This window comes from Quercus lobata, chromosome 2 (assembly GCF_001633185.2).
Source record: "Quercus lobata isolate SW786 chromosome 2, ValleyOak3.0 Primary Assembly, whole genome shotgun sequence".
Taxonomy (NCBI): domain Eukaryota; kingdom Viridiplantae; phylum Streptophyta; class Magnoliopsida; order Fagales; family Fagaceae; genus Quercus; species Quercus lobata.
The window spans coordinates 95137060-95151155 of NC_044905.1; the positions used below are offsets into that span (position 1 = coordinate 95137060).

General features: G+C 39.7%; 1 protein-coding gene across 1 annotated transcript; it reads right to left on the reverse strand.

Annotated features, from left to right (window-relative positions):
* Nucleotides 1-10155: 10155 nt before the first annotated feature.
* On the reverse strand, nucleotides 10156-12099 carry LOC115973920. The gene has a single exon (XM_031094161.1). It carries the CDS (start codon nucleotides 12097-12099, stop codon nucleotides 10156-10158), a length of 1944 nt encoding a protein of 647 aa, XP_030950021.1.
* Between the last annotated feature and the right edge of the window lie 1997 nt (nucleotides 12100-14096).

Here is a 14096-nt window from a genome sequence, read left to right on the forward strand (position 1 = left end):
TTTAAATAGTCATCTAAGTCTATAAACATTTTTCAGAGATTATTGATAAAACTTGTGAGGTTTATTCTCTTTGGTTCTTTGAAGAATTACTCGAACTTATCGAAAATTCCCATGGCGTTCATCTTGACTTATCAAACGGAGTTTCCACCACCGTTTGTTGCGTCTTCCTTATATCGAGGTTCTTGTTTGTCATAAACAACGGGTCGAGGTCTCCCATTTGAATCTGTCCATAGAATGATCTTGGGTTCCCTTTCGTTGTTGGGTCTCGTTATTCTTGACAGGGTTCACATCACCATCCATCTAGGCTAGACAATAATATCCACTTGGGTGTGTCTCTCTTATCACGAGGGGTCTCTCCCATTTTGGTGCAAACTTAGATGGTCTTGCCATATCTCGCCTGACATAGACTGCCACTTTCAGCACAAGTTGTCCTTCCGCGAACACCCTCTCTTTAGTCATCCTGCCATAGGCTTCTATCATCTTTTGTCTGAATCTGCGACTACGCTCTTGGGTTTCCTCCCTTCTTTCATCAAGTCCTTCCAGATCTTTACACCTTTCTGCCGTAAAGGCTTCTCCCAGTTTTCCTTTCCCTGCATCTGCATAACTCTTAAAGATGGAGTCATCACTTCTACGGGGCTTACTACCATTGTCCCGTATACTAAGGAAAATGGTGAAAATCCTATAGCAGACTTTGGTGATTTTCTATAAGCCCAAAGGGCGTCTGGCAGGTGTGTTACCCATCCTCCTGTGTACTCTTGGCTCATTTTATTAGTGAACTTTATGAGAACCTTGTTTGTTGCTTCTACTTGCCCATTTCCTTGAGGGTAATAAGGCGATGAACGATGATGTTTGACTTGGTAGAATTCCAACGTTTTTCTTACATCACTGTTGACAAACGGTGTGCCATTATTGTTGATAATTCTGTGGGGCACTCCAAACCTCACAATTATGCTTTCCTTGATGAAGTTTGCCACTGCTCCTCTTATGGCTTTACGGAGTGGCACTACCTCTGCCCATTTAGTGAAGTATTCCGTAGCCACTAGTATCCATATGTATTCGCGCGATGGCGGGTTAACTGGTCCTACCAAATCAAGCCCCCAAGTGTGGAAGGGTCATGGGGTGACCATGCTATGTAAGTTCTGTGGATGAGTGTGAATCAAGTTGGCTTGCACTTGGCAACTGTGACATTTCTTCACAAATTCTGCCATATCCCTCTTCATGGTAGGCCAGTAGTAGTCTATTTGCAGCAGGCATCTGTAAAGTTTTTTTTTCCCCTGGTGCTCCCCATACTCTCCCAAATGCATTTCTTTTATCATTTCTCTTGCTTCTTTAGGACCCAAACATCTTAAGGGGTGACCATGCTATGTAAGTTCTGCGGGTGAGTGTGAATCAAGTTGGCTTGCACTTGGCAACTGTGACATTTCTTCACAAATTCTGCCGTATCCCTCTTCATGGTAGGCCAGTAGTAGCCCATTTGCAGCAGGCATCTGTAAAGTTTTTTCTTCCCTTGGTGTTCCCCATACTCTCCTAAATGCACTTCTTTTATCATTTCTCTTGCTTCTTTAGGACCCAAACATCTTAAGGGGTCACCATTATATCGCTTTTTTAAAAGGACCGAGTTATGCAAAAAGTATTGCGTTGCCAACCTCTTAAGCTTGTATCTTCCACCATGCTTTTGTGGCAAGATGTCTTTTGCCAAGTATTGCACAAATGGACTTCTCCAGTCTTCGCTGATGAACACAGCGTAACTTTCTTCTCTGTCTGCTGCAAGCTGGTAGGTCCCACATTGGGTTTGGACTCGGTCTGCGTCTTTACCCATGCTTGGCCAATAGAAGCCTGCCTTTTGAAGTCTGCGGTAAAGGCTGACCTCCCCACAGGATCCACAAGTCTTGTCATGTACTTCTTTCAATTTTCTCTAGGCCTCTTCCTGCCCCACGCATCTAGACAAGACTCCACCAGGCATCTTGCGGTACAGTTCTCCTCTCACCAGGGCTTAGTCTTTCAGCACTTTTAATTCTGCGGCACCTTCTTCTTTCATCAAGGCTTCCCTTATGGGGATCCGCTAATCCCCTTCACACTGTTCCTCCTGAAATCTTTCCTTTAATACTTCAATAATGGATTCTTCCCTCTTGCTGATCACTACCCTGGTGTTATCCCCTTCGAACATTATTTGCAAGCCTAGTGCAGCCAACGTATCTGCGAACCAGTTTTCGTTCCTTGGAGTATACTTTATTTCGAAGGTTGAAAATTTCTCCTCCATCTTCTGGGCCATTGCTTTGTATGGGCCTAGGCTAGGTTCTTTTAGGGAGAAGATCCATTTGGTTTAGCAGACCACCCGGTTCGAATCACCCACTACCTTTAAGTGCTTGACTCCCATTTCAAGAGTCATGGGTAACCCAGTTAGATAGGCTTCATATTTTGCCGTATTGTTTGAACAGAGGAATTCCAGTTTGAATGATCACTACTACCTTATCTTCTTCATGGTACAGCACTACTCCCACTCCCCCTGATTGGGTGGTAGAAGACCCATCAAATTTCATTACCCACTGTCCTCTAACCTCTTTTACCATGGCTACTTCTCCTGAAACTTCATCGTTTAGCGAAAATTATTTTTCTTCCAGAAACAGTGCCAATAGATCTGCTATAGCCTGGCCTTTCACCGCCCTGGGTGTTCCTATTCTTAAGTCATACTGTGACAATTATAACAACCACTGGGATATTCTGCCTGAGAGGATTGGTTGCTGCAATAGAGCCTTGATGGCATGGGACTTAGTCATCAACCATACTTCGTAGGCCAAGAAATAATGGCGTAGTCTCTGCGAAGCATACACAATAGCCAGACACGACTGATGTAGTATACTGGTTGTTCAACACCACCCCCACCCTCTTGGGCAATTAATGCACCAATGGCATAAGAGTTGGCTGCCAAGTAGAGTAGCAATGGCTTTTTGTGGACTGGGGCTTGTACCGTTAGGAGGTTCATCATGATCTGTTGTAGCCTCTTAAAGGCCGTCTGCTGCGTTTCTCCCCATTCAAAACCTTGCCCTTTCTTGAGCAATTTGGTGAAAGCAGAGGTGATTGATGCCAACCCAAGGATGAATCTCCGGATATACAAGTCCTTCCCTAAGAAGCTCTTTAACTCTTTTACTGTGGCTGGTGGTCTCATAGTTGCTATGGCCGTAGCTTCGATTGGGTCCACATCTATTCCCCTACTGTGCACCAGGAAGCCCATGAACTTCCCAGAGGACACTCCAAATGCACACTTGAGAGGGTTTATTCTTAGTTTGAAGGCTCTACACCTTTCAAATACCCTTTTCAACACGTGGAAGTGTTCTTCTCTCCTCCTTGATTTAACCACTATGTCGTCTACGTAGTCCTCTAGTTCCTGATGCATCATGTTGTGAAATATGGTCGTTATTGCTCATTGATAAGTTGTACCTGCGTTTTTTAACCCGAAAGGCATCACAGTATAGTAGAAGTTGTCCATGGGTGTTCTAAAAGTAGTTTTCTCTGCATCTCTTGGTGCCATTCTGATCTGATTGTATCCACTGAACCCATCCATGAATGAAAAAATGACGCTTCCTGCAGCATAATCTATTAATAAATCCATGTTTGGCAATGGGAACTTGTCCTTAGGACAAGCCCTGTTAAGATTTCTGAAATCTACACAACATCTTATCTACCCGTTCTTCTTCTTTATTGGTACTATGTTGGATAGCCAACACGGGTATTGAATAGGCTTGATGAATCCTGTGGCCAGCAATTTCTGTACTTCTTTGACTGTTTGCCCTTCTATTTAAGTGTGGAATATCCTGGCAAGCTGGGCCATTGATTTGGCTTCTAGTTCCACATTCAACGTATGCACCACTAGCCCAAGGTCTAACCCTGGCATTTCACTGTAATCCCATACGAAAATTTCTTTGAATTCTTTTAACAGCAGTATCAGCTTTGATTTTTCCTTTTCTGTCAGACTTGCACTAATTAAGATAAGCCTTGATTCTTGTGAACCAGACCCTAGGTCAACTTTCTTCAACTCTTCTTCTGCCATAACTTGCACCTCCTTTTCTTCCGTGATTTCTTCATCCTTCTCTTTATTACTTTCTTCCGTTGAACTTTCTTGTGCCACGCAACACGTCATGCTCTTGCGTTGCCCCTCTTGGTGGGGCTCACTTGTATTTCACTCGTGGGCCCCGTGTGCCTTCATAATTTGTACACAATTTTGCCATCAAGGCCTCGGACCTTGACACATTGGGGTGTGTCATCTAATTCTACGATGGGTGCTTCTTTTCTTTTCTTCTTTTATGCCAGTAACTCCCTTAAGTAAGGCTCTGGGTCATCTTGAACATCTTCCCACTTAGGCACGAAGGTATCTCGTGGCTTTGATACTGAGCTTTCCCCAGATGGAGCCCATTGGTCATAGAACATAGTTTCTACTAAATGAGCTTCCGCCTATTCGAACGACAAAGGGTTTGCTGCTATGCGTATCATCCTGTCGTTCAACCTTCCTTTTACACATTGGTGATTGGTAGAGGGGACCAATCAATGTTTGTGCAACCATGGCCTTCCCAAAAGCACATGATAGGAGACCTCTGTTTTCACCACACGGAACCGTGCTAAAGAGACTATGGGGCCCACTTTCAACCATAACTGAATGTGACCTACGGTGTACTCGCCCCTTCCACCAAAACCTGTAACTTCCATTGGGCATCCCTGAATCTTTCTTTCCGAAATTCCAGCTACTTATAAAGTGCTCAATGGAATGAGATTTACAGAAGCACCTGTATCTACCAAGGCTTTCTTAATAGGGATTTGATTTATAGATGCTGCCAAGTAGAGGGGCCTCTGGTGATTTGGGTATCCCACTTCCATATCCTCATTACTAGAAGTGATCTCGATTGACTCCTGTAGAAGGACTCTGTCATCTGGGACTTCTATTGATAAGCATTCTACTCCTACCCCGAAGGCGATGCTCACTAGAGCCTCCGTGGCTATCTTTCTTTCCTTTGCTGTGAGCCCTAGCTGGTCAAATAAATTTTTGAATTTGGAGCTCTGCTGCAAAGTGGTAATTGCTGTAGCAAGCAAGGCTGGATTTTCTTCTTTGTCTTCCCCTAGATTCACGCAAATCACCACCGTTGCTACACCCTTCCCTTTGTGGTTTGGGAGTGGGTTTCTTTGAACCTCCTTCTGGGATAGTTTTAGAGTCCCTTCTTTGATTCTACGGTATACCAATCTGCGAGTGCCTAGCACTCTACGGTAGGATGTTGCACGTAGTTGTGCAAATGGCAGAAGCGGGGGTCCTTCTGCTCCTCTTCTGTGGGCTCTCTAGAAACTTGATTAGGCTTGAAAACTCCATCTGCTATCTACTTGTCTAGCAACACCTCTAATTCTTTTGGAGTGCATGGTATTGGTGGTGGAGTATCGTATTCCCTTCCATTAGTCTTTCTTCTCCGCTTGCCAGTGGATATTGCCATAGCTTGCGAAGCATTTCTTTTGTCCAAACTTGGTTTTACAGACTGGGTAGTCTTTCTGGCTTTTTGCAACAACTATGCAAACTGAGAGATTTCTAAATTTTCTAGGATTGTCCTGTACTCCCTGATCATGTTTGTCATACACATTTCCACCAATGTTCTTTCTTCACAATGATCATAGCAATCAAGTGCTATGTCCCTGAATCTTTTGATGTATTCCATCAAATCTTCGCCATTCCTTTGCTTGGTTGCTTGCAGAGTCGCAAGCGTTACTGTTTCTTCCCTGTGGAAGTACTTAGTGGAAAATACATCCACCATGTCATCCCAATTTGGGATCGATCTTGGCTTTAGGCCGATGTACCAAGTGTATGCCCGGTCACATAGTGACTTGGAAAATTCTCGAAGACATAAGTCTTCGTCTACGGCGTAAGGGTCAAGAGTATCAACAAACTTACTCACGTGCTCAACTGCACTTCCCTTCCTTCCATCGTATTGTGCAAAGGCCCTCGGCTCATACCTCTCGAGGTACGGTTTGCTGAGTACCCTTAGTGGGTAAGGAGGCCTTCGTGCATAAAATCTCTCCTTTGGTGCTCTGGCTCTCTCTTGTTCCAGGAGAGCCGCTACTTCGGCCATAGTAATGAAACGTTGTTCCGCATTCTGTGGGACACCTCCTGCTGGTGTCTCTTCTTTGTTTGCCGCATGTTCTGGGTCATGCTAGCTTCCTTTTTCCTTTGTTTTGTTTGTTTTCAACTGACGGATTTCTTCCATCATTTGTTGTTGTGAGTGTTGCAGGGACTGCAAAACTTCAATGAAGATGTTGGCATTGTTAGTAGGGATTCTTGGCTGTGGCTGGGGTCCAGCCCCCACTCCGTTGTCACCTTCCGCTTGGTTAGGCTGCTGTTGGTGAGGAGTCGTTGGCCTGGACTCTGCTTGTGAGGCCACGACACTCTTATTTCACGTTGTTTTGGACTTTGGAGGCATTTTTTTGTGAGGGCTTCTGTCCCTATCTGCTTCTCAACTCCCCAATGAAGTTGCCAATTTAATGTAATGGGCCTTTTTTGGTTAAAGTGGGCTGGGCTACCTCTTGCGGTATTGGGCTCGAGTGTTCTGGGTATGGGAGTTGAGATTGGTCCAACTGCAACTCAACTTGATCCGACTTGTGCATAAACTATGCCTCGTCTGCCAGGAGCATGCTTACGACGGGCAAAACTGTTTCAAATGAGTTGCGGCAGACAGATATGATAATAATAATAAAATCAAATACTTTAAGATCTTTATTAAGGTGAACAGATAAACCTTACTTAAGAAAAAAGATAATCACAATTTTAGCAACAATCATTTTATAAGAAAAGTAAAAGGGAACAAGAGGGTAGTATGTGAGTTGATCGAGAGAGTAAATAAATTATATCAAGTCTGATCTGCAGGACCAAAACTAGAGAGGGAAGAACAACTCTTCTCAAAGTGAATAATCTCTCAAGGAGATCCTGTCGTGGAAATTAATCACTTTGAGGGAAGCAGACCTGAATGGTTGGTACACAGAAGCACCTTTCGTTTTCGGCAGAGAGTAAGATTTTGAGAGGGAGAGAGGACATCAACCTATTGGTGCATACCTGCTGTTCTAACTCTCTATCTTTTTCTTTCATTTTTCTAATATTCCCCTTTTTCTTATCTTTTTTCTTTCTTAATCCTTGTTTCTATTTCCTGATTTTGAAGTTTTCAGTACCGTGGTGCTTATTGTTGTTGTTGTTCCTGTACACGGCAAGGGCCTCTTTATAGTGCCTGCCATAACCAGATTTTACTGTTTTAACCTTTAACCACCTTCATCTGGTCTGGATGTACCTGCCGACCACCACTGGTCTGACTGTGTGCCATTCCCCATCACCAGACAAAAGAAAGCTATTTTATTTGTTTGTCTGCTGTGGAACCCTTTCCTATTACGATGTGGGTGCTTTCTCTCTCCGTATCCCTCATGGCATGCACCTAGTGGTTCCAGCTCAGTTTTACCCGTTTAGGTGGTATACCATCCCAGCAAGACACTTCCCCTAAAAGAGCCTTAGCAGGAACCTCAAAATAGGTTTTCCCCTCTCCCCACCGCCAAACCATGCCCTCTTACCTCTAACCCATGACTTCACCGTGTCCTGTATTGGCTGGGTATAGGCTGGTGAGGTTTGGGCCTTGCGCGTGCCTCTCTTCCATGTATGTCCAAAATCTGCCTACTGTTCATGCGTCTGCTGTGGTTGGTCTGCACAGTTTGCCGTTTGTTCTTGACCATTTTCTGGTTTCCCTTTCCTTTATGGCTTGCCCTATTCAGGACTAGGCCTTGCTTGATGGTGGGCTTTGCTTTTTCTTCAGCCCACCCTTTTTTCTGCTACTATCTCCTACCATACCACTCTATCATTCTTGCTGGGAAATTGTTTTGTTTCAATCGGGCTGGGCCTCTTTGGGCCTGCTGTTTATTCTTCCCCTAATGGTCCAGTAAGGCCATTGGTTCTTGTGTTACATCACTAGTGGGCTCCTATGTCCTATTCATTTTCCCTTGGGCGTCCCTGGCCTATTTGTTTTCCTTGGGCTTCCTCGGCCCTTTTCCTAACTTCGCATTACCATGGGCTTTTACTGAATCCTTTGGACTTCCCCAGCCCAATTACATTATTCCTCATCCTTGGAGTTCATGGGCTTGCCATTAACCCCTTACTTTCTTTGCTTTCATTACTTTGGACTTACCATAGCCCATTCTCACTTTTTCACATCATATACTGCCCATGGTTTGCTTTTTCTCTCTTTCCGAGTTCCTTTAAGCCCATTTACCTTTTCAAGACCCATTTGTTTATCTCATGGGCCTATGATCCATTATTTCTACCGCTTGGGCTTAATGAGTTTTCTATCCGTTTGCCAACTCCTTTCTGTCCATGTTGCTAGGCTTCTCCCTTCCACTTGGGCTTCCAAAATGGCCATCAACAACATGTTTGAGCTTCCTTTTCTCACAACTCTAAACATATATAAGGATTGTTTTAAGGGCCATCAAAAGTTGCGCGAGTGTGAAGCAAAGTTGTGTTCATACAAATTATGACCGAAGACAGAATTTGCCCTAGTTCATTTTTCTCTTGAAGAAATTGCTATGTTTGTATACTGTAGAGTTTTGTAACCAAGGAGCTTCATGATCTTCATCGTATGATGAACTAAAGAACTTTGTAGCTAACATCTTTCTTAAGTTGGTGAGTAAGCCACGTATTGGGATCCGCGAATCGAATTGGTTAGTCACGTACTGGGAGCCGTACATTACAAGGAGAGATTGTCACTACAGAACAAGTCCAATTGGGTATTGGGGTAAGGGTTCAACTGTAGGTTGGTATAAGGTATTGTGATTCCTTTACTTGTAACCGCTTGTTGTGATAATAGTGAATTCTTGGGAGTAGTGACCTTAAAGTCACCTGGTGGGGTTTTTGCCGCTTAAGTTTTCCCCATTTGTAAACAAATCACCATATCAATTTAATTTCTGCTGCATTTAGTTATTTGGTGATTTGTTTGTGCTATAATGTTATTGCATGCTAATTAAATTAATTAATTAACTTGACTAATTAATTTGTTAAGTCATTACAAGGGGTTAATACATTCTTAACCTATCAAAAAGTTAAACCCTACTGTGTTAGAAAGTGCAGGTCTGTCATCATAGTTTGTTCTTGCCACCTTGGTTGACTTCTTCTATTGCAAACTGGTTCAATCCTTTTACAGTCACTGAGAATCAATTTTTTTCTAAAACCAAGGTCTCTAGCTTTTAATAAAGTCTCCACGATTTCATCTTGAACAGCTGCTGGATAAGTTGTTGAAACACCACTCGCTCCCACGCGGAAAAAGCCAACCATGTTGTAGTGGGGCACAAGACTTTGTTGTCTCAAAAAAGAAAAAGAAAAAAAAGCACTTGACAATTAAAAAATTCAGTTGGAGGAGGTTCTAGTTATATAACTTATATACATGATGTCATTAACAGAGTTTCATACATACACACATGCTACCTTGCTTTCAGAGTTGGCAACGGCTTCATAGATTTCTTATTTTTCACAACTTGGTTTTAACTTTTAAGAATCGTATGGTAGCTAGAACACCTTCAAAAAATACTAGTATACTACCAAGGGAAGATTCAGAAACAATGTATAATTACACCGTCACAATTTACAAATAGTTCAGCTAGTTGTTATCATCTAGTATTTCCGACGGAGATATTCATGATTTAAATCATCCCTCTCATATTCTAATTATCAAATTATGAAAAAAAAAAAAAAAAAACTACAAATAGCTCTAATTATTCATCAAATTCTGGTTTAATTTTTATTTTTATTTTTTTAGAGTGGTAGAGAGGTTTGAATCGTAGACATTTCTATTAAAAACATCAAAATGTGCCAATTGAACAGGAAAGACTTATGGCTTTTGAAATTAAACATATCACAATAATTTTAAGTAGGACTTCCAGATTTACCGCAAATAAAGAAAGAAATCATGTAATCAATTTTAGATTTAATTTAAAATAAAATAATAATTGCAATAAAATTAAATAAAATCAATGAGCAATAATACTTTCAGAATTGGCATCGTGTTGGCACCAAAAGGAAGCCAATTGAGCTTAAGGCTTCAAATTTTTTTTTTTTGTCTACAAAATGCGATTGCTAAAATACTTTTGGAGCATACAAATACTTTAATCATTGGTATAGAACTTATTTGTTTTGTGGGCTAGGAGAAGCCAAATATGAGTGATCAAACCCCCACCTCGCCTTAGTTGCTCAGCATGGTGCTCCACTGGACAGTTACTTGCTGCATAGCACAACATCTCCACCCACACACTGCAAATGATGTTCCATTTGTTCTCCTTGCTCATCAAATTCCTGGCGAGTCTTTGTGCATCTTTTAGTACATGCCAATCATATGTGACCATGGTTTCCTTTCTTTTATCCAAGTCTGATTCTCCGAGAAGTTCTTCAATCCTGAAAATCCTACAAGCTTCTCCTTCACCTTTTACTAAGGATGGTCTAGTTCTTAAAAGTATCATGAGTTTGGTGTAGGTATGTTGGAATATGATATTTGCTGTGGTGGAGCAAAACATGTGAGGGCGCATTACTAGAACATACATCATGTAGTTTGATAACAATATACCCATCTCAATTTGAGAGTTTGTAACACCATATTGAACATCTGATGAATGGTAACAAATGTCTGTTGCAATTTGCCATATGGTAATGCTCTTATCAAAATCTCTCTCGACACTCCATTTGAATTCATCGTTGAGGCATCCATACCTTTCAAGTGCCCAATGACCTCTTTGTGTGACAGGCTTTGAATTTCTTGCATTATCTACCTCTTTCATTTCATGCACTATAAGTTCTTTCAATTTATTAGGGAATTCCACACGTGTCCTACTCCTGGTCTTTCTGAGCTCCATGTCGATGCCACTAAACTTCATGGTCCTACTATATTTCAAATGCTTGTCGTGAAGACAAAAGCTCAACAAATTGAATTGTCCCAACAAATTGGACCATCTTTTCCACTTTCTTGACTTTGGGCCAAGAGCTCGTAAGCATTTCATCACCACAGGCTTGTTATGGTGCCTCACCATTTTGAGTATTGCCCATTCTGAGAAAGGTAGTAGTATGATCTGATAAAGCTCTAGTATAACTGCCGCAATTAGCACCACGTATATATATACAAGATATTTACCTTTAATTTTATGGGAGTCTTGGCGAGACAAGATTGCAAATCCACATAATGTGGAAACTAAACTCAAGAAACTGATGATACGAAGAATAAAACCTTGCCATGTATATATAATAGGCGCCTTCGTATACAACACATCGTACATTAAACCAAGTTCAAAATCTGTAATTCTGAAGACATCCTCAGCTGAATATGCATCAATGGACATCCATGGAAGAGACTCATATAAAGGCTGGTAGAGCCAATTCTCAAGGTGAGGCTTCAAGCAGCTAAACCGATAGTAAGCCTTTAAGATCAATTCTACACCAGAAATCCTCTCGGGTAGCTGTTGAAGTAAACCAGGAACAGTTTCTTCTTGGTCAATTTCTGAAATGGTTATGCCAGACTTCCCAGTGAGTGCTGACCTGAGAGCCCATACGGTCTCTCCATACTTGGTTATACCGGCCACAAACATTGGCAATAAAAGAAATGAGATCTTATACTTAGTCCAGCACCGAACAAGTATCCAAATTACCACACCTACTTGGATGAGTAGGCCAATTAATTGCCTCAACCCCAAACGATTATCTTCTATTGAGTAGGCAGTTATGCTATCTGGGTTTCCGAATTGCACAAAGACAAGCGGTGCCAACAACGCTTTCAGTTCAAGGTGGACATCAGTTTGGTTTGACAAAAGAGTTGCATTTAGTACACTTTGCTTAGCATCTATGGTAGTGAGTTTGCTTATAACAATCTTTCCAATAGAACTGGACAGCAAGTAAGAGGACCATACTGTGAATCTTATCCAAAAGCCAGGAATGTATCTCCTGCGGGCACCAAAGAGGGTGAGAATGATTTGCAAGGCAAAATTCACTAGTATTAGCATTTCGATGTTCCATTTAGTCCATAAGTCCAATATGTTCTTATTGGTAGGATCACCAGGCCTCACCATGATCTCTCTTGCAATAGGTAGAAACGCTGCAAGAAGATGATGAAGGTTTTTGTTACTAAGTAAAACTTTTGGTTCTTAGATTATAAACTAAAACCTATGAAGATGTAATTGACACAATTGTATTTAATGGAAAATGTTTCTCTCTAAACCTACTCCACTCTATACACCACCAATAAAAACTTACCACATGATCACCTAATTAATTAAATACTACAATTAATTAATAATGGTAGTATTTAATAAGTTAATAATTGTAGTATTTAATTAATTAGGTGAACATGTGATAAGTTTTTATTGATGAAATATAAAATATAGCAGGAAAAGTGGGATAGAAGATTTGGATTTTTTTTATATGAGATACAAATTTTAAAAATTTAACCGTTGAAATGCTTGCTCTTATTATATTCACATGCATGCTTGCAAAATTTTAAGAATATCAAAGATAAATAACTATATCATCAATTAAATATTTAAATTTTAAGTTTTTGTGGTATAAAATTCTACATAAAAATAAATTTATTGATTAAATGATAAATAACATCCAATTTGATATACGTTTTAAAAACATAAAGAAAATATAATTTAACTGATAAATTTTTAAAATTCACATTTAATAAAAATATATATGATAAGTTTTTGAAACCTAATAGTTTTTGACTGCTGCATATAAACCAACTATATGATATTATCATTCTCTTAGACTAGAAATATAAAAAATTATTTATTTACAGCCTTTTAGACTAAAAGATATAGGTACTAATTTAGTCATTCATTTTCCAAGACCATAATCATTACAATCCATAGTAGAAAGACAAGGAATTGACAAAAATATTTATTTATTTTAAAAAAATATATAATTCATAAAAAATGAGTTTACAGATCGAATGGTAAATAACATCCGATTAGTATGAAAATTGACATTCATGCATGTTTAAAACATATAGAACATATAATCCAACGGTGGAATTTTCAAAATATAAATTCATTAACAAGTTATTGGATGGTGTAACATTGCTTAGAGTTACACCGGGTGTAACTTGAACCCAACCATATATATATTCTTTTATTATATTTTGCTTAAATGTTCACAAAAACACACAATCAGAACGAAAGCAGACAACTAGAAGAGGGGGGGGGGGGGGGGTTAAAGTCTTTCATTCATTAAAGGCTACCTTCTTACAGGTTCTGTCCAGGAGCAAAAAACTACAAAAATGATAACCCATATCCCCAATAGTTAACTAAATTATATTGTAGACTCCCAACTTCATTTTTTTTTCTCAGACCTTTTTATATTCATTGGTGATCCTAGTAAAAATATTGACAACATGCCGAACTTCAAAAAATGATAGTTTTGAGTCACTAGGCAAAAGATATGCAGAGAAATACAAATCATTTGTCTCATTTTTTATATTCTACTTACATTTAAAAAAAAAAAAATGTATTATACTTTATTCTCTACCAATCACAATTTGAAATGTATTTTTTTTTTCTTTCTTTATGAAATAACCAAATTTAAAAAGAAAGAAAAAAAAAATCACACACACAACAAGTTGTAATTGGTTGAACATAAAGTGAATTAATACAAAAAGTATGACATGAAATTTGTATACATAGAATTAGTCCCTTCCAAATAAATATTTGTGTTTTACTCTCTTTGTACAAAATTACAGTCACCTAATTAATGTGGACTATCTTAAAAATAGAAAAATAAACGGCACCCTCAGCATGAGTCAAATGCGCATATATACAATTTCTACACGTAAATGGTAAATGCGCATGCAATATCTACACGTAAATGGTAAATGATGGACTAAATTAGGTCTATGAACAAGGCCTACAAATCTTTTCAAGTGAGAAATGATGCTAACAATAGCAACAGAAAGAAGAACTAGTTAAAACTATATTCTGCACTTTTCTCAAAAAAAAAAAAAAAAAAAAAAAAAAAACTGTATTCTGCACAAATTCATCAGAAAAAAAAAAAAGAAAAAAAGAAAAGA

What these genes read in the sequence shown, in the direction of transcription:
- LOC115973920 (XM_031094161.1), bottom strand. Translation starts at nt 12,099, where the DNA reads ATGGTGAGGCCTGGTGATCCTACCAATAAGAACATATTGGACTTATGG.